Consider the following 25969-nt stretch of genomic DNA (forward strand, 5'->3'; position numbering starts at 1 on the left):
AAAGCACAGGTGGGGGTGGGGCTGACGAGACAAAAGGCAGCTCTAGCACCATCACAAGGGGGTCTCTGCACAGAGACGTAGCAGCTGGTGGAATTCTCTGCTGGGATGGCGCTACCACCTGTCAAGATTAGGGTGATCAGCTCTCAGGCTTCAGGGCATACGCTGACTGTTAGAAGGGTCAGGAAGGGATTGCTCATCCCCCACGTACTGCCCTGCTCAGCTGGCCAGATACATTGTGGGTTGTTTGCCTTTCTCTGGAGCGTCAGACGCTGGGGAGTGCCAGAGGCAGTGTCGGAGCAGGGGCTGGGGAGACTCGTCTTTGGTTAGTTAGGAATCAGCAAAAAGAAAAGCAGCTCTGGAGGTTGGAAATCTGCAGCTGTTCTCCCGGCTCACCAGTCTCCGGCCCCGTCACCGTGCGGCGATGTGCCAGGCCCAGAAACGGCTCTGAAGAACTCGCTTTGCCAAGCTGAGAGCTTTTCTCCCCTGCCATTAGCTGGGCTGGTACCCGCATCCTGACGGGTCGCGGGGAGCTCTGGGTCCCACAGCCATTTCAAAGGACATGTTCCCTGCAGGGTCCAGCTCAGGCACTGCTGAGCTGCACTAAAGGGTACTCCACGGGGAGGGTGGGGAGTGAGGCCGTGAGCTTTGCACCAGGGCGCTGGGAACAGAGATCCTCAGGGCTCTCGGAGAAACAGCTGCCCACAATCAGCCAGAGCCAGGCCCACCCTGCGATGCCCCCAGACTACAGCAGTTCCAGGCGGCGTGGGGGGAGCCTGACATTGTGTCCTGCCAGCTGAAAAGGGCCGTGTTTTGGCTCTGGCCCTTTGGTCACAATAACCCGCTACCTATGATGCAATGTCGTCATTGCCTCAGCTCCTGGCTCACAGATCCCAGCTCCCTCCCCAGCCTCTGCAGGGGAGGCCAAGGGAGACGTGTCCAAGCTTCACTAGCCAAGGGGCAGACTTCTGCTTCTGCACAATCGGTGTCAGCAGACCCAGTCCCTGCAGAAAGGAGAGTGGGGGAACCTGCCCCGTCTGGAAACGGCATCGCTTCTGCTACAGGCCACAGCTTCCCTGCACTTCAGGCTCTCTCCTTCCTGCCCTTGGGAGCTGCTGTGCTCTGCTGCCTGTGTTCACGCCATCACCATGCCCGTTAGAACAGCTGTGGGTACTGTGACGCAGCAGGGAGCGGGGTGGACTGACCTGGCAATGTCGTTTAGTTTTACTGGGGCTGTCTGCATGGGGGAGGGGAGAGCAGGGGGTGACTTTAGGTGAGGGACGGTACCTGAGCCTGTAACCTGAGCCAGGAGGGGGTGGGGGGAGTGGACAAAGGGGGAGGGGGAGAGCAGGAGGGGGAGAGCCGGCTGGAGGGGGGGTTGGTTTCAGTTTGGGGCTGGCTGGGAAGAGGCAGGAACCCCAAGTCTGGGGTCTAAGCTCCTTGCCCCCCAGAGGGACCTGGCTGAGGGACAGGGCCAGTGCAACCACTAGGCGAGCTAGGCAGTGGCCTAGGGCAGCAAGGGGTTGGGGGGGCCCAGGGCGGTCCTCAGGCACAGGCAGCTGCATAGGGCACCTGAAAATTTGGGGCACCACTGGGTCTTAGTGTCCACCCCACTGGCCCTTCCTGCAGGCTCCTGGGAAGGGGATCTAGTAGTTAAAGGAGAAAAAGTCTCCAGCCTGCCAGAGCTGTTAACACAACACTGAGAGCGTTTAACAGGCATTTGCCAACCCCCAGGGATCTACTGTCAGTTTCTGAAGGTCCCTCGCTGTAATGTTTACTCAGAACATGTCAGTCTGCAGGACCTTCCTTTAAAATTTGTTTTAAAAATATTTCATTAGCGAGTTGGTGACGATTATAAAATCACATCTCTAAAAAATCCTTGCCTAGATGTTTAGATGCACAATCATCTTCAGCCTTAAATGCTGGGATCTTCAGACATACAGTTTTTTAAATTCTTCAGAAGACCCCCCTTATCTAAAATACACATTTTAATTACTAGAGTCAAAAAACTTACTTCCAAAGTCTTCCTGTCCTTTCTGTCCATCCATTTCTCCCTTCACCCCCTCCCCCCTCGCTGAAGGAAGGAACAGCCCTTTGCTTCCAGATAGCTGGACAAAGAGTTTCCCTTTCTTTACTTCTGACTATCTGAGGAACTAGTTTTAAGCAAAATCCGCACCTTAGTAAGCTATAAAATCCTTTGTGATGCCTAAAATCTTTGGAAACATATTTTTTAAAGTTGGTGAAATCTCATAAACGTGTGTGTTGTTATGGAGCTCGCACACAGTAAATTAGTGTCCCTTTTTTTAAAGCAATGAACATTGTTCTGAACACACTAAACCTCTGTGACTGATTCATTTAAAATAATGTCTGTTTCAGTGAGTTACATATGTAGTAATCTGGAATGAGAACATTTAAATGTACATTTAAAATATAAAATCAGCTTAGAAATACTGATTAAGAAAATGTAAACCAGAGAAGAGCTGCATCATGTATTCCAGAATAGTTCATGCTGTGTGCAGCAGGACAGCCGACTCACCCTTGCTACAAAGTTTTTGCAAATAAATGTCTGACAAACTTCAGGGCGTATCAAAAAACCTGTAGTTGACATTTTTTATTCCCAAGTTTAGTGCTTTTAATTAGGAACCTTCTGCGTGTCCATTCTGCGGGAGGGAGAGGGTACAGGGGTCTCTGCGGGGAACTGTGACTCTCTGCCACCGTGAGGCGGGCCGGGCGTCTTGTTATTCTTTCTGCCTTGTCCCTCCACCCCGCCCCGCCGGGCTGCAAGCTCAGGCTGCCGTGGGGCATAGGGGCACCAGTTTAATAATACTGCACAGGGCCCCATCAATCCTAAGGACGGCCCTGGGGACGCCAGAAAGCGGTGCCCTGGCTTGGCAGGGAGGAGCCGCCTTCCAGAGGCACCGGAGAGCCAGAGCGTCGGCTTGCGGGGGTGGTGAGCCCCAGCCGTGGAGGAGCCAGCGCGGCGCAGGGGGGCAGGAGCCCTGCAAAGGCGGCAGCGCCGGTAGCAGGAAGCAGCCGCGCCCCCCGCCCCTCCTGCTCAGGCTGCGGCCTGGCGCCTCCCCCAGGGGGCTCCTGCAGGCTGCAGCAGATGCATGCGGGCAGAGGCCCCCGTGTGCCCCCCAGCTCCCCCCTCGCTAGGGTGACCAGATGTCCCGATTTTATAGGGACAGTCCCCATCCCCATCCTGATTTTTCACACTTGCTCTCTGGTCGCACCACCCCTTGCCGTGCTCGGGCTCTGTGGCTCCCTGGCGTGTGAGCTGACTCAGGGGAGCGGTGCCCTGAGCCTGCTCCAGGAGGGGCAGTTGCAGCGGTGGTAGTTCACACTCCCGGGAGCTGCAGAGCCCGAGCACGGCGAGGGGGGCGCTGGGGAGGCGCACGGGGGCCTCTGCCCACATGCATCTGCTGCAGGAGCCCCCAAACGGCGGCTCCTGCCTGCCAAAGCGGCCCAAGCCCGGCAAAGCCAGTGAGTGGACTCGGGGCGGGGGCCGCCGGGGTGGGGTGGGGAGGGATCACGGGGGGGCGGTGCACCCTCCAGGGGAGTTCAGGGGGTGGGGAGGGGGAACCTGGTCTGGGGAGCAGCCCCTGGGCACGGCTGGCCCCTGGGATCTATAAAGGCTCGTTGGGATTTGCCCCTCAATGAACCGATGTTACGGGGGGGGGAGGGGGAGGGAGGAGCAAGGTGGAAGTTTCGCCTAGGGCGCAAAATATCCTTGCACCGGCCCTGCCGGGGGGTCCTGATTGTACCTACAAGCCCTGCTTGGGACTGTGTCCTGTCGTCTAATAAACCTGCTGTGTTCCTGGCTGGCTGAGAGTGGCAGTGAATCGGTGCGGGGGTGGGTGCAGGGCCTTGACTCCCCCACACTCCGTGACAGTTACTCACACAGGTGTGCTACTTTTTCACGCTGCACCTGGTGCTCATTCTGTAGCCGCTCTGGCTGCTCCAGTGAATATATCACACACACCAGGAACTCTTCCTTAGCAGCAAAGTGACAGGAGCGCTAGGGAGATCTGCAGTTCCACAGCTGATAGCCACACGGAAGGGCATTGCATTGACATATACCTGCCAGGCCTTCACCTATTTGACCGAGCGACCCACACCCCAGAACTGGGCTGTAAGTACACATGGCTTGACAAATTCCCTGTGCTTTTTCCTTCTTTCCCAGTGCACCCTGGGTATTGCCCCAAGCCAGACCCAGGCCTGGTCACCATCTGTCTTGTGAGCTGCTCCGACGACGCGCAGTGCTCCATGGACGAGAAGTGCTGCGTTATCGGCTGCCACAGAAAATGCACCAAAGCTGAGCCAGGTAAAATGCTGTGAAGTAACTCAGGGGGCTAGCGGCAGGCACCACGGCCCTTTTCTCTGGGCCTAGCATGGTCCCTGCATCAGCCTGGTGCAGCAGGCTGGATTTCCAAACCAGTGAGGCCATGATAACATGGACATTTCGCACTTACAGTTGTGTGCTGCGTTCGTGCAGTCAGTCACGGCAGCTGGCCGCTCATGTGGCAAATCATGCACGTTTGCCAACCCCTGGACCCAGTTTGCATGTGCAAACATGGTCACTGTGACATGACCTGGCCTTGCAGCTGTGTACCTGAACCCTCTGGAAATCGCTCCCCCCTCCTCATCCCACAGCAATCCTGGGCTGACAGGCTGCACCCGCTAGCCCAGGCCCGGCTCTAGCAAGTGCGGGGCCCGATTTGAACAGTTTCGACAGGACCCCAGCAGGGATGACTAAAAAAAAAAAAACACGTAAAAAAACACGTGGGGCTTGTACTCACCGGGCGGCGCTCCTAGTCTTCGGCGGTGGGTCCTTCACTCACTCCAGGCCTTCAGCGGCACTGAAGGACCTGCTGCCGAAGTGCCGCCGAAGACCCAGAGTGAGTGAAGGACCCGCAGCCGAAGTGCCGCCGAAGACCCGGAGCGCCACCGGGTGAGTAAAAGTTTAAAAGGAGCCTCTAGCCAGGGAAGGGATTCTCGGCCACTTCCCCCCCACCCCCGGCGTCCCTGCCACTGGGCACAGGGCCCGATTCAGGGGAATTGGTGGAATTGGCCTAAAGCCAGACCTGCGCTAGCCTCCCCCAGGGCTGCACTGCAGGGAGGAGTGAGAAAAGCCTTTTTGCAGAACAGCGCATGGCACAAGTGAGCGGCTTCGTCCTTCAAAGGCTGCTGCTTGCAGGCGGAGGCAATGCAATCCAGACTCTCCGTGCATTCGAGGCCTCTCTTCTCCTTGGCCAGGGCTCTCCAGTGAGCACAGATGGAAATGCGGGGGGAGGGGGATCACTGCAGCAGCCCTGTGGGGCAGAGAAGTCCCCCCTCCCCCCGCTGCAGAAGTAGCTCTGGGTAGATAAATGCCACTGCACGCTGGCAAGGCCTCCACAGCCGCTGGGACCCAGCCAGGCAGGCACCCTCCCCCCGTGCAGGCAGAGAGCCCAGCGGGTGTGACCAGAACCCCCAGCCCAGCCAGCTGCTTTCGCACAGGCAGGACTTCAGTCCCGAGCAGCCCCGTTGCCTTCAGTGCAGCTACCGGGTGCTTGAAGTGAAGCAGGTGCCAGGTGCTCTGCTGGCCCCGGGCCTTGGGCAGCAGAACCCAAGGAGCTGCCTAGCCAGGCAAAATGCCCAGGGGGAGGACCTTGGGCTGGGCTGATAGTGACTAACGGAGGCTTTTGCAACCCGCTGAGCGCTGCCATGCAGGAGAGATGGGTCAGTATGACCCCAGTCCTTATCTGGGTCCAGAATCCTGCAGCTCCCCAGCCAGGGCGGTTTGATTAGAACCAACAAGGAAAAAGCCTCCGCACCAGCAGCTTCTAGGAGCCAAGCATCTCCCACACGGTCACGCCATTCTGCACCTGAGCCGGCCTGGCCGGGGCTTCCCCCCCTGGGAGCCGACAACCCCTAGCACTGGCCCTAGGCGCTTCTCAGGCCAGGGTGGGGAAGGCCCTGCCCGTTCACTGACTCGGCCACACTGGACTCCGACTCTTTTCCAGCCTCCCCTGGCGTTTGTCCCAAGAGGAAAGTGCTGCAACCATTTGCTCCTTGCAACAACAAGTGTGATAACGACAGGAGCTGCCCTGGGGAACAGAAATGCTGCTTCACCGGCTGTGGCCTTGACTGTGTCCCCCCGCAAGCAGGTGCCCTCAGCACCGCCCTGCCGCCTGCCCAGTCCGGAGAGGGCTGGGACTGGACCAAACAGACTCCAGAGGGAGGCAGTGTTGCAGGTGAAGAGGGGCCAGGACTCTGAGTGCACCGGGGGGGATGGTTGGTCCTAGGCTGGCCCATTTCTCACCAGATCCCCCCTGTGGCGAAGTGGGACTGGTCTTAATGTTTCCCCTAATACTGTGTGGGTGCCTCAGTTTCCCCTATGCATTTCTTAAGTCTCTAAGTGGTGGGATAACGGCCAGTGTGCATAGATCACCGACACTCTGTCTCCTGGCAACAAATGGCCGGGGCCCTTCCCCCCTGCAAGGAAATAGCTAGAGGTGAACCAAAAGATCAGGTGACCTCCCTGCCTGGGAAAGAGACAAAGCCAGAGGAGGAGGGGCTGGAGAGTTGTTGGGGTTTTTTTGCAGTTTGGGAGCTGGCTGGGGACGGGAAGTGAGGGCAGACGTGGGGGTCAGAATGGACCCGGCTGAGGGGTCCCGTTCTCTGTACCTACAAGCTCTGTTTTAGATTGTTCCTGTCATCTAATAAACCTCTGTGTTACTGGCTGGCTGAGAGTCACGTCTGACTGCAAAGTGGGGGGGCAGGGACCTCTGGCTGCCCCAGGACCCCACCTGGGTGGACTCACTGTGGGAAGCGCATGGAGAGGCATATGCTGAATGCTCAAAGGTCAGACCCAGGAGGTGAAGCCGTGGGAGCTTCTTGCCCTGCAGACAGTCTGCTCCGAGGGAGAGGAGGCTCCCCAGAGTCCTGACTGGCTTGGTGGGGAGCAGTTCCAGAGCATCGCCCGGGGACTCCGTGACACCCCCACCCCCTAGAGAGTCCCTGCCCTTCTGCAGTGAAGCTGGGCCCTTCCATCCCTGGGAGGGACGATGCTGCAGTGACTGGGACAGCTCAGGAGCAGCACAGGCCTGCAGCCAGTGCTGAGTGCAGCCATGACCTGTCGGTCAGTAACAGATCAGGTTGCCAACTCTCCAGAATTGTCCAGGAGTCTCCAGGAATTATGTCCTGTGATGAAACCTCCAACCAAATTGGCAACGGGCGGAGGGAAACCTGTGTTTTACAGGCTGTTTTTAACAGCGCCTCTGCACTGCAGCTTTGTTAGCCCAGCAGGCACCTGCACTAGCTGGAGGGGTGTTCTGAACTCGCTGGCACTTCCTGTGTGCTGGGAACAAGGGCCCAGGGTTATTTATTAAGCCTGGACCTGAAAGCTCCCTCCTGCTGTGCGAGGTGTCACTGTAACTAGGCCGTAATTAGCCAAGGCAACCGTCATGCGCTGGGGAGAGCGGGGGCTGCATTAGGAGCCCGGCATTCACTACCAGGCTCGTTTAGACCATCCCCTCGGGCTGTGCATTTGCAGGAGCTGGTGTGTGCAGAGATGGATGCACACCAGCCTGCCTGCTTGGTGCCCGCCAGTGCCAGGATTGCATGCCGCAGTGGCGGGTGCAGATCCTCGGTGATGCAGGTAGCTGGTCATTTGCATGCGCCTCTTTCAGAAGGAAAGTGCCTCAGTGTCTCCACCAGAGAAACGAGTGATGGTGCCTGGGGCTAGCTGAGTACCACGTACTACCATGGTGTTATTGCCACTAGTGAAGGAAACTCAGCGGGGGGGGCGGTTCTGTCACCCCCTGGCAGTTGTTCCCAGGGCCCCATTTCTGTTGCAGGGAAGCCTGGGACGCCAAGGAAGCGTGGCACCTGCCCACCCAACCTCATGAAGTGTCTCTACACGGAGCCCCCTCTGTGCCTCAACGACACCAACTGCCCGGGGCGGCAGAAGTGCTGCTACAATATGTGTCGGTTCCGCTGCATGGACCCGGAGGAAGGTACCCGAGACGGTGGGCGGCACCACTCGTGCTGTCAGCGCGAGAGCTAGGCACAGTTACCGGGGCAACCCCCCGGTTCACTGGGTGAGGGCAAATGGTGGCACCCTCAGCTGCACCCAGCCCCAAACAAATCCCCACAAATCACTGCTCTCCCCATCCAGCACTGGGCTCATCCCACTCCGCAGCACAGGGACCCGCGTCCTGCCCCCCAAGGCCCCGGCCTACGGAGAGCAGCTTTTATACCCCCCAAGGCACCCCTAAGACCTGGGGAAGAGCCTGCGATTAACGCCCTGCCCTGGCTGCAATCCCTGGTGGGCAAAGGGCACTGGCCTGCCTTGCCCACTGGCACCGCCTCAGCCATTGGCAGCAAATTGGTTGAGGGTGGCACAAAGTGGGCATGGATTAGGGTAGAGGGAAGGCAGGGAGAATGAGTGCTGGGCCACAATTGGGGAGAGAGGAGCTTGGGCAGCAGGGTTAAGGCAGGGGACTGAGAGCACCAAGGGCACGGGGGGGGTGAAGGCAGGGGGCAGCCAGGGCAGGGGGGTGAAGGCAGGGGGCCAAGGGCAGTGGGGTGAAGGCAGGGAGCAGCCAGGGCAGTGGGGTGAAGGCAGGGGGTGAAGGCAGGAGGCAGCCAGGGTAGGGGGTGAAGGCAGGGGGCAGCCAGGGCAGGGGGGTGAAGGCAGGAGGCCAGGGGTAGGGGGTGAAGGCAGGAGGCCAAGGGTAGGGGGTGAAGGCAGGGGGCAGCCAGGGCAGGGGGGTGAAGGCAGGAGGCCAAGGGTAGGGGGTGAAGGCAGGGAGCAGCCAGGGCAGGGGGGGGAAGGCAGGGGGGGAAGGCCGGAGGCAGCCGGGGGAGGGGGGTGAAGGCAGGGGCAGCCAGGGCAGGGGGGTGAAGGCAGGAGGCCAAGGGTAGGGGTGAAGGCAGGGGCAGCCAGGGCAGGGGTGAAGGCAGGAGGCCAAGGGTAGGGGTGAAGGCAGGGGGCAGCCAGGGCAGGGGGGTGAAGGCAGGAGGCCAAGGGTAGGGGGTGAAGGCAGGGGGCAGCCAGGGCAGGGGGTGAAGGCAGGGGTCCAAGGACAGGGGGTGAGGGCATGTAGTTCTCTTTCCTCCCATGGGGATGTCATCTGCCCAGCCCCGCATCTCACATCTCTGCCCTGTGACCCCTTGTGTTTCAGAGAAACCCGGCATCTGCCCAGCTGAGGCCCCAGAGGGCGGCTTTGATCCCTGCTTTTTCCGCTGCTCCGAGGACAGGGACTGCCTGGGAAGCGAGAAATGCTGCCTCCTGAGCTGTGGTGCTGGCTGCCTGGAGCCAGTGCAGGGTAAAGTGTCCTGGCAGCCAGGTACAGAGCCCTGCGCTCGCAGCCAGGGCCCCCGGCCACCCTTAGCTGAGCCAGCAGGAGGAATCAGTGAAGGGTCAGGACCCCACCCCCAGACCTGCCCTGGGGATCCTGACTTCCCCAGGCCCCAGTGGCTCAGTCTCAGCAGAGGCTGGGCTAGGAGTCGCTGTGCTGGGTGGGACGCTCTGTCCACCAGGTGCTCTCAGCCGGGGCCAAGAGGTGGCAGGTGCTAAGGACAATGGCTGAGAGCGGAGGGGGCAGTGTCTGTGGGTGCAGGCAGGGCTGGCAAGGGAGGAGACAGGAGGAGTCCGTGGGGAAGACGGGCTGAGCAGAGAGGGGCAGGAAGCAGGACCCCAGGACGACACCAAGCTGCAGAGCCCCCGTGCTGCCCCGCCCCAGGCTGCAGCAGGAGGCGACCCAGCGGCCCCGGCCAGGAGATCGCCCCTTTGGGGCGGGACTTAGGAGAACACCTGGGAAAGGAGCGAGGCCACTGGACAGCGGCTCGGCGGGTTTGGGGTCTGAGGAAGGATGGCAGATGCTAGGCCCAGCAGCGTCGAACCCCAACCTCCCTCCCAGCCCTGACCCTCTGGGGCAGGCTGGAGATGCTTAGCCCCCAAGGCAGGCAGCCCGGCTCCGACGTTCCCCGGTGCCAGGCTCATGTTTAACATCTTGCTTCTGCCGCACAGACGGGGCAGCCTGGGCAGGGGGCCGAGGGCTGGGGGGCACGTCCAAGGAGGCACTGGCCTCAAGGCTCTTAGAGCTCTGGGCTCGGGCCCCCCCTTAGCGTCTCTCACGCCCGCTGCTAGGCATGAAGGAAAGGCCCCGCAGTGGGTCCGTGAGGAGAAGCTGCAGGGGATCCCAGCCCCAGGGGTCCCACCCAGAGAGGAGAGGCGAGGGGGAGTGAGAGCTTTGGCAGTTCGCCCCGTCTGGGAAGCCGCCCAGAAATGACAGCCCGGGGGGCCCTTTGCCGGCATTGTGCGCCCTGCCAGCATCTGGTGGCAGCCCTGGAGCAGGAACACTCTCCCCCAGGCACCGTTAAACCCTACTGAGGCATTCAAGGTGCCTGTAGAAAGGCTCTCGTTCTCGGTCTGTGGAATGCTCCGAATTCCTGTAGTGGAGGGTTGCCTGGTCAGCACTGGGCCTTTAACAGTCCGGTCGGCGGTGCAGCAGGGCTAAGGCAGGCTCCCTGCCTGCCATGGCTCCAGGCAGCTCCCGGAAGCAGCGGCATGTCCCCCCCTCCAGCTCCTATGCTTAGGGGCAGTCAGGGGGCTCCGTGCACTGCCCCTGCCCCAAACGCCAGCTCCACTGCTCCCATTGGCTGGGAACTGCAGCCAATGGGCGCTGCGGGGGCAGTGCCTGCGGATGGGACAGTGCGCAGAGCTGCCTGGCCATGCCTCTGCATAGGAGCCAGAGCGGGGACATGCTGCTGCTTCCAGGAGCTGCTTGAGGGTGTGGGCTCTCCCGGAGCCTGCACCCCGCCCATCTCATGCCCCAACCCCCTGTCCCATCACAGAGCCCCCTCCCACACCCTGAACTCCTCATTTCTGGCCCTGCCCCAGAGCCCACACCCCAGCCTCCTGAGTCAGCCTGGTGAAAATGAGCAAGTGAGTGAGGCTGGGGAGAGCAAGCAATGGGGGGGTGGGAAGGTGGAGTGAGTGGGGGCATGGCTTCGGGTAAGGGGTGGGATGGGGTGGGGTCTTGGAGGCGGGGCATGGGCAGGGGGCAGGGCAAGGGTGTTCGGTTTTGTGGGAGTAGAAAGTTGGCAGCCCCCCTGTCGCGCCCTAGAGGCTCCTGCCCTGCGGACGTCTCTCGGGCTTTCCCACAAAGGGTCTGTTCTGTGCCCTCAGATATTTGCCAGCTGCCAGCCCAAGCAGGTCTCTGTGACGTCTACTCCTTCCGGTACTTCTACAACGCCACCGCCCAGAGGTGCGAGCAGTTCTTGTACCGCGGCTGCAGGGGCAACGCCAACAACTTTAAGACAAAAGCCGAGTGTCTCCAGGCCTGCGCACGCCACGGTAAGGGAGAACATTTCCACGCAGCTGGCTCTGCCTGGGGGGCCCTGCACCCCTGCCCCAGGATACCAGGGACACCCCCGGCAGGGCCCTGCTCATTGGAATCCGTGAGTCCTGAGGGGCGAGAGGGGCTCAGGCCCCGGGAGTCTGGGCTGGAGTTGGAAGCGGAGGTGAGGCCAAGAGCTGGAGCAGGGCCCGGGGCAGGGGGATGAAGAGGAGAGAGAGGGCCGATGTGGGGGGGAGATGGGGCCATGGCTCACGCTCCCATGGAGCTGGGAGGCTTTGCCTGCGTGTGGGCGTCTCAGCGCCGCCCGTGTGACTGTTCTGTGCCCCAGAGAAGCCTGGCGAGTGCCCAGCCGTAGCACAGGGACAGGCTGGTGCCTGTGACGAGAAATGCCACCACGACGACGACTGCCCGGGTTCCCAAAAGTGCTGTGGGAACGGCTGCGGCTCCGAGTGCACCTCCGTGACCCCAGAAGGTGAGAGCCGCTTGCTGCCGAGGGGAGGGCAGGGCTCACAGGGGTTCCCCTCAACGCATGCACACGCACCCCCGAGCGCCCCCGGCTCCCAGGGAGGGCAGGCTGGACTCTCGCTGAGCACTCTCCTGGGGTGGCCAGCTGGGTGGTGAGGGCCACACGGTTCTCTCCGGCCCCTGGGGGAGTCAGCACCCCGGATATGGAGCAAGGGCAGCGGGACTGTGCTCAGTGCAAGGGAATGGGGAGGGGGCAGGGCAGGTTGCTGGATTTATTTCGGTTAGGACTCTCCTTCCCCAGGTGCTCCCTGTCCCAGGAGGCAGGTGGACATGCGAGAGGCCAAGACCAAGCAGGGGCAGGGGTTGGGCTAGGCCCAGACAGAAGGCCAGGGCCAGGTCGGCCCATTTCCTGCAGGGACGCCCTTATCCCCACCCGGGGCTGCAGGCCAGGGTCTGATGCCCCGTGACCGTGTATCGCAGGGAGGCCCGGAGTCTGCCTGGCATTGAGTTTTTTATTTTAATAGCCTGTCTAATCTCCCTGAGCATTTCACGGTCACTATCACCATCCTGGTCAGGTGGTCGGTAATAGATCCCTACTGCTATATTCTTATTATTCGAGCATGGGATTACTATCCATAGCGATTCTGTGGTACAGTTTGATTCATTTAAGATTTTTACTTCATTTGATTCTACGCTTTCTTTCACATACAGTGCCACTCCCCCACCAACACGACTTGTTCTGTCCTTCTGATATATTTTGTACCCTGGTGTTACTGTGTCCCATTGATTATCCTCATTCCACCAAGTTTCCATGATACCTATTATATCAATATCCTTATTTAATATGTGGCGCTCCAGTTCACCCATCTTAGTATTTAGACTTCTAGATCCTATCACTCACCCCCATCGGTTTGGTACTAATGCCGCCCGCAGCCCCAGCCTTCTGCCAGTCGCCTTCTGGGGGGCAGAGCTGGACTCTGGGGAACGGCAGCTCCCTCCTGGTTGGTGAAGAGGGTCGCTCCAGGGAGCTGCAGGGTGTCTCAGTGTAGTCATAAGTGACCTGGAAAAAGGGATAAACAATGAGGTGGCAGAATTTACAGACAATACAAAATTACTCAAGATTGTTAAGCCCAAAGCTGACTGTGAAGAGCTATAAAGGGACCTCACAAAATTGGGTGACTGGGCAAGAAAGTGGCAGGTGAAATTCATGTTGATAAATGCAAAGTAATGCACATTGGAAAATGTAATCCCACCTGTACATACAAAAAAAAATCATGGAGTCTAAAACAGCTGTTAACACCAAGAAAGAGCTCTTGGAGTCACCATGGAGAGTTCTCTGAAAACTAGGGCTGTCAAGCGATCATAAAAATTAATTGCAATTAAAAATATTTATTGCGATTAATCCTGCTATTTAATAATAATAGAATACCGTTTATTTAAATATTTGTGGCTGTTTTCTACATTTTCAAATATATTGATTTCAGTTACAGCACAGAATACAAAGGGTACAGTGCTCACTTTATTTTTAATACAAATATTTGCAATGTAAAAAACAAAAGAAATTGTATTTTTCAGTTCACCTAATACAAGTACTATAGAGCAATCTCTTTATCATGGAAGTTGAACTTACAAATGTAGAATTATTACCAAAAAATCTGCATTCAAGAATAAAACAATGTAAAACTTTAGAGCCTACAACTCCACTCAGTCCTACTAGTCCTACTGTTCAGCCAATCGCTCAGACAAACAAGCGTGTTTATATTTGCAGGAGATAATGCTGCCTGCTTCTTGTTTACAATGTCACCTGAAAGTGAGAACAAGCGTTTGCATGGCACTGTTGTAGCTGATGTCACAAGATATTTACGTGCCAGATGCACTAAAGATTCATATATCCCTTGATGCTTCAACCACCATTCCAGAAGACATGCATCCATGCTGATGACGGGTTCTGCTTAATAACAATCCAAAGCAGTGCAGACCGATGCATGGTCATTTTCATCATCTGAGTCAGGTGCCACCAGCAGAAGGTTGATTTTCTTTTTTGGTGGTTTGGGTTCTGTAGTTTCCACATCAGAATGTTGCTCTTTTAAGACTTCTGAAAGCATGCCCCACACATTAACCTTCTCAGATTTTTGAAGGCACTTCTGATTCTTAAATCTTGGGTGGAGAGCTGTAGCTATCTTTGGAAATTTCACACTGATACCTTCTTTGCATTTTGTCAAATTTGCAGTGACAGTGTTCTTAAAACGAACAATATGTGCTGGGTCATCATCTGAGACTGCTATAACATAACAAATATATGGCAGAATGTGGGTAAAACAGAACAAGAGACCTACAATTCTCCCTCAAGGAGTTCAGTCACAAATTTAATTAATGCGTTATTTTTTTAATGAGCGTCATCAGCATGGAAGCATGTCCTCTGGAACAATGGTTGAAGCATGAAGGGACATATGAATCTTTAGTTCATCTGGCACGTGAATATCTTGCAACATCAGCTACAAAAGTGCCATGCAAACGCCTGTTCTCACTTTCAGGTGACATTGTAATTCAGAAGCTGGCAGCATTATCTCCCATAAGTGTAAACAAACTTGTTTCTCTTAGCGATCGGCTGAACGAGAAGTAGGACTGAGTGGACTTGCAGTCTCTAAAGTTTACATTGTTTTGTTTTTGAGTGCAGTTATGTAACAAAAAAAATCTACATTTGTAAGTTGCACTTTCATGATAAAACCTTGTATGACATATTGAAAAATACTGTTTCTTTTGTTTATCATATTTACAGTGCAAATATTTGTAATAAAAAATAATATAAAGTGAGCACTGTACACTTTATATTCTGTGTTGTAGTTGAAATTGATATATTTGAAAATGTAGAAAATCATCCACAAATATTTAATACATTTCAATTGCTGTTCTATTGTTTAACAGTGATTAATCGCGATTACAGTAACTCCTCACTTAACATTGTAGTTCTGTTCCTGAAAAATGTGACTTTAAGCGAAACGATATTAAGCGAATCCAATTTCCCCATAAGAATTAATGTAAATGAGGGGGTTATGTTCCAGGGAAATTTTTTTCACTGGAGAAAAGACTATATATATATATATACATATATATACACACACACACACACACACACACACACAGAGTATAAGTTTTAAACAAACAATTTAATACTGGTACACAGTGATGATAATTGTGAAGCTTGGTTGAGGTGGAGGAGTCAGAGGGTGGGATATTTCCCTTACTGCTAAATGATGAACTAGCAATTGGCTGAGCCCTCAAGGGTTAACTCTCTCTCTATACAAGGCAGCAGGAATGGAGGGAGATATGTGCATTTCTCTTAAGTACACTGCCTTGTTAATTAGATCAGCTCGCTGAAATGCAGCTGCTGCAAGCTCCCTCGTCCTGAGTCCTGGTCTGTCCCCCCTGCTCTATGGAAGATGGGGTGCAGGAGCCCCCCTATTAGGTCCCTCTTCCTTCCCTCTCCCCCCCCCCCTCCGCTGCACAGCAAGCAGGAGTCTCGGAGAGCGGCTCCAAGGCAGAGGGCAGGAGCAGCACATGGCAATGGGGGGAGGGACACAGCTGAACTGCAGGCAGCTGCTGCACAGGGAACTTAGGGGAACGGGGAGCTGATAGGGGGGGCTGCCAGTCCACCCTGGTTCCAAGCCCCCACCAGCTAGCTGCAATGGGCTGCTCTTCCTGCAAGCAGTGGACAAAGCAGGCGGCTGCCAAACGCGTTAGAGGGGAGCATTGCACAACTTAAACCAGCATGTTCCCTAACTGATCAGCAAGGTAACAACGAAACAACGTTAACCGGGATGACTTTAAATGAAGAGTTACTGTAATTTTTTTTAATCACGATTAATTTTTTTGAGTTAATCACATGAGTTAACTGTGATTAATCGACAGCCCTACTGAAAACATCCACTCAATGTGCAGCGGCAGTCAAAAACACTAACAGAATGTTGGGAATCATTAGGAAAGGGATAGACAAGATGACAGAAAATATCATAACGCCACTATGTAAACCCATGGTACGCCCACACCTTGAATACTGCGGGCAGAGGTGGTCACCTCATGTCCAAAAAGAAAGATTAGAATTTATAAGGTACAGAGAAGGGCACCAAAATGATGAAAAGGAATGGAACAGCTTCTACATGGGGAGAGCTGAAAAGGCCTGGCTTGGAAAAGAGATGACTAAGGGGGTATGACAGAGCTCTGTAGAATCATGACTGGTGTGGAGAAAAAGTGTTATTTAGCCTTTTGCATCTCACGAGAACCAGTGTCACCCAATGACATTAATAGGCAGCAGGTTTAAGAAACACACAAGGAAGCATTTCTTCACACAACGCACAGTCACCCTGTGGAACTAGTTTCCAGGAGACATTGTGGAGGCCAAAAGTAGAACGGGTTAAAAAAAGAACTAGGTAAGTTCCTGGAGGATAGGTCCATTAATGGCTATTAACGAAGATGGTCGGGGGTGGAGCCCCACGCTCCAGGTGTCCCTAGCCTCTGACCACCAGATGCTGGGCCTGGAGCACAGGGGATGGATCACTGAGTTCATTGCCTCTGGGGCATCTGGCACTGGCCATTGTCAGCAGACAGGATACTGGGCTAGATGGGCCTTTGGTCTGACCCCGTCTGGCCGTTATGTTTTGTCCCACTCAGGGAGAATGGGGCAGCACGATCCAGGCTTTGCCCATTGTTACCTGGCATTACAGGGCAGCTGAGGTCCTTCTTCGGTCCTGCTCTGTCCCCATCCCTCAAGACACCCCCTCTTCCCCATGTGGAGTTATCAGCTGTTGGCTGGTGTGGCTCTGACAGCAGCACCCTGAGCATCTACGCCACCCCCAGGGACAGAGCAGAGCCCCCTGGAGCACCCCTGGGTGTTTGAAACCTACAGGGAATCCAGCTGTGCACTTCTGACCCCTGCTTCACCTCTTGCCCTGAATCCCTCGCTCCTCCCTGGGTCTCTGCAATCCCCTGCCGCCCCGTGGCGAGGTCCCTGCAAAGCCCCATTCACGTCTCTAGAGCCCTGTCGGCTTCCTCTCTGTTCCACCCTGCACTGTGGCCTACATGTTTGCCAGCTCCCTGCTGAGACGACCCTGGGGAGGCCTTCGCTTCTGCCACTTGGACCCCTCCAGCTCGGGGAAATGGGTCGTTTGTTTATGGCAGTTGTGGGGGGAACTTGACCAACTTGGAGACGAAAGCAGCTCGCTGACTGGGCAGGGCCTCTCTGCCGCACACCCATTCTGTGTTCCAGAGAGACCCGGCATCTGCCCGACGCTGCAGAGACCTGGCCTCTGTGTGGAGAAGTGCAGCAGGGATGCGCAGTGCCCCAGGGGGCAGAAATGCTGCGGCACCGGGTGCGGTCGCGTCTGCATGGGAGTCATCGCTGAAGGTATGTTCAGACCTTTCACGTCAGCATCTCTGCTCAGCCCTGCTGCGTGCGCAGATCCCGGGATGAGCCGAGTACAGAGCTCCCCAGGGGCTGACAGCCACCTGCCTGAGCAGGGGCCGGGGCCGGGCCGGGGCTGGGGCCCGCTCAGGCAGCAGCCAGAAGCCCAGTCCCATAAACCTGCCCTGAATGATGCCGACTCCCGGCTGGCCTCAGAGACTCTGGGACTGGCAGATCCTTAACATGGACACGGGGCCTTCTCTCCACAAAGAGCGCTGGGGCAGAGGCTAAGGGCGCAAGGGGACAGCGGCTGTGGGGTCTAGCTTTCTTCCTCCCCCACTCCCACTGCTGCACTTCAGTGAGCAGGCCGGTCTCACTCCGTGTGGCTGTTGGGTGTTGCAGTGAGGCCTGGAGTCTGCCCGGCGTTACCAGCAGGAGCCGTCGGTGCCTGTGATGAGAGATGCCGTTCCGACAGCGACTGCCCGGGCGCCCAGAAATGCTGCAGCAATGGCTGTGGCCTGGCCTGCATGGCGGTGAACCTTGTTGGTGAGAGGCAGCGGATCCTCGTGCAGGGCCCGTCATGGATCAGTCCTTAGAAAGGCACATTCGGATCCACAGGTGGATTTTGAACCCTGTGTGTCCAGGGGCATTCAGCTGGCCCCGCTGTGCCCCAGACTCATAGGGACCCATCTGCCCTCCTGCATAGCACAGCCAGAGACCCCCTCCCGGGGAGTCCTGCACCCAGCCCAGAGCTCCTGGTGGAGCTAGAGCAGATGTTCAGACCTGAGCTAACGCCCTGGTGACAGAACCTACCACTCCTCTAGGGGAGCAGTTCCCTCCCTGCTCCTTGCTTCTAGCCTGAACAAGTGGGGGCCCCAGCTCCCAGCCACTGCTCTCAGATCCCTCTCCATGCAGACAGCTGCACGAGTCACCTCAACCTTCTGGAGAAACTAAACAGAGGGAGCGTCTGCAGTTGCTCCCTGCAGGGCGGCCTCCAGCCGCAGACTCCCGGCTCACCTCTGCCCCTTCCCAGTGTGTTTGCCTGTCCGCAGTGAGCCGGTGCATCCCTAGCCATAGACTGAGACCACTGGGCACTCAGGGACTCGCTTCCTGCTGGGGCTTGGGTTGCGAGTTACCCGGTGCACACAGCGGTGGCATGGCCCAGGGAAGCCTCCTTTTAACATCTTGGCAACATGTTCCCCATCCCCAGCAAGCCTCCCCTAGGGCGACCAGATGTCCCCATGTTATAGGAACAGTCCCAATATTCGGGCCTTTTTCTTACATAGGCGCCTATTACCCCCCCACCCCCCCACCCCCGTCCCGAACTTTCGCGCTATGTCACCCTAGCCTCCCCCCTCTGGGATGCCCGGCCGGGGGTGCTGGCGGGAGCTGATCCGCATGTGTGCAGCCATCTGCAGACGCTCCACCCCAGCGGTTTGCTCCTGAACTGCCCTGACTGGTGACCCTGCTGTCCTGGGCAGCCCTGCTCCCAGCGGAGGGACGGGCCATGGCACAGGGCGCAGGAGGTGGGCTCTGAGGGAGGTGGGCTCTGATTTCTCCAGCCCCTCCCTTCCCACCGCACTGTCTCTCACCCTTTGGCTGCTCTGTCTCAGTGAAACCTGGCGTGTGCCCAGCCAGAGCCCCGGGGGCCAGCGAGGGGCCCTGTCTATCCCCCTGCGCCCAGGACAGCGATTGCAGAGGAGACGCCAAGTGCTGCCCCCTCAGCTGTGGCCGCACCTGCCTCGCCCCTCAGAAAGGTGAGTCTGCTGCTCTCTCCGACCGCGCTGAGCCGGCCCCACCCAGGCAAGGCTCCCTAGGCTCACTGCTGAGCAGGTGAGAGGCATCCGGGACATGCAGGGAAGGGCCAGGACCCACCGCAGAAACGCGCCCTGAATGATCCCCACTCCCCAGCCAGCGGCTCAGACTCGGGCCATCGTTCCCACAGGGAGCTCAGCCCCAGGGGCCGGGGATGGGGCCGTGGGGCACAGAGCACTGGGGGTGAGGGGGCAGAGGACGTGGGACCGGGGGCCAAGATGGAGCAAAGAGTGAGGACAGACAGGGCGGGAGCACTGGCTGCACGGAGGGCACGTGAGCTGAGGCAGAGAGGGGACTGGCCACTGAGGGCAGGGCCTGGGGCAGCGAGGGGCCGGGGGGAGAGGACTGGATGTGCCAGGGCCCAAGCCAGGCGTGGGTCAAAGGACAGAGAGGGGGCGACCTCTGAGAGTGCGAAGGGCAAGGAGAGGCCAGGGAAGGTGCCACGGCAGCGGGCCAGGGGACTGGTTCTGGGCCACCCTTCAGGCCTGGCCTGGCCCATTTCCCAAAGGATTCCCCGCCTGCCGCCCCATTCCCACATGGAGTCGCTGGGACTGGGCTGGGCCTCACCGCCATGCACCCGGCCTGTGTTTCAGAGAAACCGGGGCTTTGCCCAGCATTTAAAATCAGAGAGGAGGGGCCGCCCCTGACGCTGTGCCAGCAGGACAGCGACTGCCACAAGAGAGACAAGTGCTGCAGGATGGGCTCCAGCTACGTCTGTGCACCGCCCTCCCCCACGGCAGGTGAGACGGCACGTGCCCGTGTGGGCTGCTCCAGGGGCACCTGCTGCCCACCCCGTCACTCCCTCCCAGGGGCTGATGGCTCGAGGGCCGGTTTCCCGGTGCAGGGGCTGGGATTCTCTGGAGCCCGGGACCTTTATGTGTGGGGTACCCAGAGTTACGGGCTAGGCCAGGGCACCAGGAGGCGGAGCAGTGAGGGACTAGGGGGACAGGCAGAGAGCAGAGACCTCTGACGGCATATGGGGAGGGTGGGGTGCCTATGACAGGGGCTGAGGACAGAGGCAACCGGGCCTTTTCCTCCTAAGATACCGTCCTGGGAACGAAAAGGTCTCAGTGCTAGATGGAGGAGAGAGCAGGGTCTTTTGTCAGCCCCATTCCCCTCGTCCCCTGGAGTGTTAGGGTTTGTCGGGATACGGCATCACTGCCCTGTGACCGCTCTGTGTTGCAGAGGAACCCGGCACTGGCCCAGCCGCCCCCGAGGGGCACAGTGGGCAGAGATGCCGCAGTGACCGGGACTGCCCGGGAGCAGAGATGTGCTGCAGACATCAGTGCCATGCAGAGTGCCCCGCGCAGGACGAAGGTAAATCCCATGCTGTGCCATTGGCAGCAGGAATCCGAGCTGTGCCCATCCCTCACCCCCATCGGTTTGGTACTAATGCCGCCCGCAGCCCCAGCCTTCAGCCAGTTGCCTTCTGGGGGGCAGAGCTGGAGTCCGGGGAACGGCAGCTCCCTCCTGGTTGGTGAACAGGGTTACTCCAGGGAGCTGCAGGGGTTTTAGAATGGGGCAGCACCCGGGGGCAGGGAGATCCCAGCTTTGCCCATTGTTACCTGGCATTACTGGGCGCGGAGCTGAGGGAAGGGAAAGGATAACAAGGGGGCTAAGTATGATGAATGGCGCATGGAGCTAGCAGGACGGGACAGGCACCGGGGTCCTTCTTCAGTCCTGGTCTGGCCCGGGTCCCTCGGGACACCCCCTTCCCCGAGGAGCTGTGAGCCGACAGCTGGTGTGGCTCTGTGCCCAGCCAGGGTCTCACTGCCAAGGGGCCGTTCTATGTAACAGGGACCCCCACACCTAGCCCAGCTGCCCCCGAGGGGCACGGTGGGCAGAGATGCTACAGTGACCAGGACTGCCCGGGAGCAGAGAGGTGCTGCAGCCATGGGTGCCGCCAGGCATGCCCAGCACAGGGCAGCGGTGAATTTCTGTGCCCGTGCTGGGGGAATGGCAGCGACTGGCTCGCGCTGGGAACACACTGACAGGACCACGCAGGGGGTGGACAGGAACAGGGGCTAGAGGCTGGGCCTGCCTGTCCCAGCGGGTCCGTTTCCCTGAGGTCTCCTCTCCCTCCCCACATGGAGGCAGTAAGGACTGCCCAGTGCTCCAGCCGGCAGCCTGCCCGGCCACGGAACAAGGAGCTGTGGGGGTGGTAGGGAGCCAGAAATGCTGCAGGAGTGGCTGTGGCCACACCTGCTCCGCCCTCGCCCGGGGAGGGACAGTCCCATGCACCACGTTTGGGGCCACGGCAGGCAGCGGCAGCGTGCGCAGACTCAGGCGCACCCCAGGGCCGTCTCCAGGCCCTGCCCAGCAGCCTTGTGCCTTTGTCCGGGGACCCACCCACCTGGGCTCTCTGCCTCTGAGGCGACACGCCAGCCCCACCAGGCCCAGGGAATCCCCCTCCCCACAGGCATCTGGCTGCCTGGTGCAATGAGACTGCACACGGGGTCCCAGTGACCCCCTGGCACTGCCAGTGTGCCAGCGTCCCACACTCCCCACGTCGGCAGCACCTGGCTCCTAGCCCCCAGCCCCTCCACCCGACCACAGGCAGCTTGGGCCAGGGACGCTCCCTTCTCCTTCAGCCCTTCCCCGGTGGGCTCAGACCCCTCCCTCATCTCCTGGCCTTGCCTTGGCCTCCCTCTTGCCAGCTCCATGACTGCCCCGGCCTCTGTCTGCCCAGGGAAGCCTGGATTCTGCCCCGTGCGCAACGGGCTCTACTTCAGCTATGACTGCGAAGCCAGATGCCGAGGGGATGGCGAGTGCCCCAGGGACCAGAAGTGCTGCCTGCGCGGCTGCGACCACGAGTGCTTGGCCCCTTCTGAAGGTAGGAGGCATGGTTCAGATTGCCCTGCAGGCAGCCCCTCACCTGGGCAAGGCTGGGGGGCGTGTGCAGCCTCCCAGCAGGGCAGTGAGACGCTGATCCTGGAAGAAGCCCCCAGCTACTGCTACAGGGGAGAGACAGAGCAGAGCCAGTCCCTGCAGGTTTGTTGGGGTGGCTGGGATATGCCAGCCTGGCATGTGCCCAAGGCTCTCAGACAAGGTCTGAGGCATAGGGCCCCGGAGCCACCATGTCTGTGCAGAGAGACAGGGCCCAGGGATCCCAGGGCTCAGCCTGCAAAAATAAGTAACCCCGTGACTGTGACATCACGACAGAACGACCAGTGACGAGTCAGAGGGGAGCGTGACATCACAACAGAACAACCAGTGACAAGTCAGTCAGGAACGTGACATCCTGACAGAACGTCCAGTGACGAGTCAGTCGGGAACGTGACATCACAACAGAACAACCAGTGACAAGTCAGTCAGGAACGTGACATCCTGACAGAACGTCCAGTGACGAGTCAGTCGGGAACGTGACATCACGACAGAACGACCAGTGACGAGTCAGAGGGGAGCGTGACATCGCGACAGAACGACCAGTGACGAGTCAGTCGGGAGCGTGACATCATGACAGAACAACCAGTGACGAGTCAGTCGGGAGCGTGACATCGCGACAGAACAACCAGTGACGAGTCAGAGGGGAGCGTGACATCGCGACAGAACAACCAGTGACGAATCATTGGGGAGCGTGACATCATGACAGAACAACCAGTGACGAGTCAGTCGGGAGCGTGACATCATGACAGAACAACCAGTGACGAGTCAGTCGGGAGCGTGACATCATGACAGAACAACCAGTGACGAGTCAGTCGGGAGCGTGACATCGCGACAGAACGACCAGTGACGAGTCAGATGAGAGTGGCCGTCTCAGCGGTGGGGCTCAGTGAGCTGGCTCGCTCTAGGCACAGATCAGCAGCATGCCAGGAGAGCCAGTGGATCTGGTAGGGAGGGTGCTCGTCCCGCTACACAGACCCCAGTGAGCCCCCTCACTCCTCTGCCTTCTGCTTTCCAGAGAAGCCCGGCATCTGCCCCCTGACAGACGGGATAACGTCCAGTTCCCCCTGGTGCAAGTCCTCGTGTGCAGAGGACAAGGAGTGTGCGGGGGACCAGAAGTGCTGTGACAGTGGGTGTGGCCGGACATGCCAGGCCCCAGAGAGAGGTAACTAGAGCAGCAGGGGCTGGGGCATGGGGCTGTCATCCCCGTTAGCATCCACTGGAGCTCCCTTGCCCCGCCGGTGCATCCCCAGCAGGAAAGGGTTAACGCAAAGGCCAGCGGCCATGTGCGAGGACCTCCCCACCCCTACGCCAGGTGCTGCCTGTGCTCCAGTGTGAGCAGAGAGCACAGGGGTTGCAGCGCGCCGATGGGCCAGGAGCCCCCGCTCCAGCACGGGGGTGCCCGGCGCAAGGTGTGGAGACGTCTGCTAAGCAGCTGTTCCCCAGCTTTGTGCACCCCTGGGTCCGGATGTGCAGCTGCTGAGCGCGGCTGGGTGGTGGGGAGGGGAGCTGCAGCCCGGTGCATCAGACATCTGGACTCCAGGGCGAGGCGGGAGAGCCAGGTGCCGGCAGAGGCAGCGCTAAGAATCCCCCAGTGCAGCTCCGAGAGGCTGGTGGGTGCAGCAGGATGGCCTGGCTGGCTGTGCAATCGCCCTAGGGAGGTGTGGTGGGTACCCACGGTGACACCCTCTATCCAGCAGCCTCCAAACCTACCCTTCCCCCCTCTCTCGTCAGAGAAACCCGGCACATGCCCAAAGCAGAAGCCCTGGCAAACACTGGTGCCGTGCAACGAGCAGGACGCCTGCGCTCATGACCGGGATTGCCCCAGGCAGGAGAAGTGCTGCTTCGCCGGCTGCGCCATGCGCTGCAGCCCCCACTACAAAGGTAACCAGCTAGGCTGCAGAGACCCCCCTCCCCCCCCAGAGGGACCAGCCCCATTTGTCCAGGGGCAGACTGGCAGTCCAGAGAGAGAAAGGACCCTGTGCCAGGGCAGTGCAGCAGAGACAGGGTGGATGGGGGTGCAGGAGCCTGGAGTGAGCTTGGGCTGGAGGGGGCTGAGAGTCTGGCTGGGACCCTCCCCGTGGACAGTCCTCAATACAGGCTGATGTGGAGGGTCCCCCGCCTGCCACGGTTCATTGTCCCTCTCATCCCCTCCCACTCCACAGAGCATCCCGGTGCCTGTCCCAGGGCAAAGGCCTGCAGCGACCCGGGGCAGCGCCGTTCAAACCAGTGCCTAGACGACCACGTGTGCGAGAGACACGAGAAGTGCTGCGACACAGGGTGCCGCCGGGAGTGCGTGGCAGTGCGCACAGGTACGGGCACGCTCCCTGCCCCGGCCCTGGGGTTCCCTGGACTCCGCGCACCCCTGTGATGGGTGTCCGGGCCCCCTGCTGTCTTACAGAGAGCGAGGACAAGTCTGGGGATGGCCCCACGGGCGCCTGCGTGGACGAGTGCAGGGCTGACGAGGAGTGTCCCGGAGGACAAAGATGCAGAAGCAATGGCTGTGGCCGTGTCTGCCAGGAAGTCTCCCGAGGTGAGGCTAGACCTAGAGCCTGGGGTGCAGCTTGGAGTTTGGGCCTGCACAGGCCACGGACCAGCATGCAAAGGGGCACCGCTCGGGCGGGGCCCCATGCCAGGGAAAGGAGCCTTGGTATCGCTGTGCATGGGCAAGGGAGGCTTCCCTGTGCAGTCACTGCTCACAGGCCATGCAGGGCTGATGTGACGGTCTAGGCCTCAGCGTCAGGCCCTCTCCAGGGAGCCCTGCCCTGCCCGTCAGCGCTGACCGATCCCGCCTCTCCCAGGTCCCAGAGGTCAGCGTCTCTGCCGAAGCTGGGCTGGCAGGGGTGTTTCTCTCCTGTCCTGGACCCTCGTTCCTGCTCGGGTCGAGCTCAGTCCCAGCCAGGTTCTGTCCTTCCCTCGTGTGACGGAGGGTGTGATGGAGGGGGGGCAGATTGACCTGGGAATGTTGCCTGGGAGTTTTACTGAGACTGTCTGCACTGGTGATGGGATACCAGGGCTACGATACCTGAGCCTGTAACCTGAGCCAGGAGGGCGGTTGGGGCCTGGTGACACCTTTTGCCCCGGGGAAACTGGATAGAGGCTGGAGGAGCAGCAGGGGGCGGTGGCTGGAGGAGACGGCTGGAGGGGTTTTAGTTTTAGAGCTGGCTGGGGAAGCGGAGGGAACCCCAAAGCTGAGGGATGAGCTTCCTACCCTCTGGGGACCTGGCTGGGGGTCTTGGTTGTACCTACAAGCCCTGCTTGGGACTGTGTTCCTCTTGTCTAATAACCCTTCTGTGTTCCTGGCTGGCTGAGAGTCCTGGTGAATCGCAGGAATTGGGGGTGCAGGGCCCTGACTCCCTCACACTCTGGAGTGTGGGAAGCGACGTGCCTGACATCTGTCCTGTGGCTGGATCGCTCCCCGGGCAGGGGACGGTCTGTGCTGGCTGTGGTGTTGTTGCTTATTTATTCTGGCCGTTTAGGGCTGTGTATGCTGGAGAGGCTGGTCGGAGCAGCGCCCCAGGCACGGAGGAGATTTGGGTGGCCCCTCGCTCCTGCGGGAGCTTGTTCCAGTCTGGAGCCAGCCCCAAGGCAGCTCTGTCTCCTGCCCAGACGAGCTTTACCCTCCTGGGGTGGCTCCATCCCAGCGCTCTAGGCTTGGTTGGACGTGCAGGCCCCAGGCCCTGAGCACTTTGAAGATAAGGCCTGGGGCTTTGAAGTGGAAGGGCCCCTTCAAGGGTCTCCCGGGCACCCAGAGGGCAGCGCTCTGGGGCCTTCCGTCACCCTGGCTGGGCCAATTCCCTCAGGTCCCTTGTTCCCACATGGAGTCGCTAGGCTCCAGCGGGCCAGGTGTCTCATGGGCACGTGGCCGCTCTGTGTTGCAGGTGTCTGCCCGAGTCCCCTGGGCTTTGGGCCGTGCGTGGATTTGTGCTTTGCTGATGTGGAGTGTCCCAGAGGACAGAAGTGCTGCAGCAATGGGTGTGGCCACGTCTGCATGCGGGCAATCACCGGAGGTAAGCTCAGGCCGGGTCAGCCCTGCCCCAGATGCGGGCACTCCCGTCCA

General features: G+C 58.9%; 1 protein-coding gene across 3 annotated transcripts in view; it reads left to right on the forward strand.

The window, feature by feature from the left end:
• LOC120380390 (papilin-like) overlaps window positions 1-25969 on the forward strand; it is a 31363-nt gene that overhangs the window by 3043 nt on the left and 2351 nt on the right. For 2 of the 3 annotated variants that reach the window (XM_039498114.1, XM_039498116.1), the window contains exons 3-19: window positions 4181-4321; window positions 6003-6233; window positions 7839-7997; window positions 9168-9332; window positions 11177-11344; window positions 11677-11820; window positions 17077-17214; window positions 17614-17757; window positions 18825-18968; window positions 19620-19766; window positions 20212-20343; window positions 21716-21859; window positions 22928-23074; window positions 23644-23793; window positions 24075-24221; window positions 24311-24442; window positions 25791-25919. In XM_039498114.1, the coding sequence (XP_039354048.1) occupies window positions 4181-4321; window positions 6003-6233; window positions 7839-7997; window positions 9168-9332; window positions 11177-11344; window positions 11677-11820; window positions 17077-17214; window positions 17614-17757; window positions 18825-18968; window positions 19620-19766; window positions 20212-20343; window positions 21716-21859; window positions 22928-23074; window positions 23644-23793; window positions 24075-24221; window positions 24311-24442; window positions 25791-25919 (2562 nt within the window). The remainder of the gene's footprint in view (window positions 1-4180; window positions 4322-6002; window positions 6234-7838; window positions 7998-9167; window positions 9333-11176; window positions 11345-11676; window positions 11821-17076; window positions 17215-17613; window positions 17758-18824; window positions 18969-19619; window positions 19767-20211; window positions 20344-21715; window positions 21860-22927; window positions 23075-23643; window positions 23794-24074; window positions 24222-24310; window positions 24443-25790; window positions 25920-25969) is intronic. The other variant, XM_039498115.1, reaches the window with a different exon arrangement.

This window comes from Mauremys reevesii, linkage group 13 (assembly GCF_016161935.1).
Source record: "Mauremys reevesii isolate NIE-2019 linkage group 13, ASM1616193v1, whole genome shotgun sequence".
NCBI classification, from domain to species: Eukaryota; Metazoa; Chordata; order Testudines; family Geoemydidae; genus Mauremys; species Mauremys reevesii.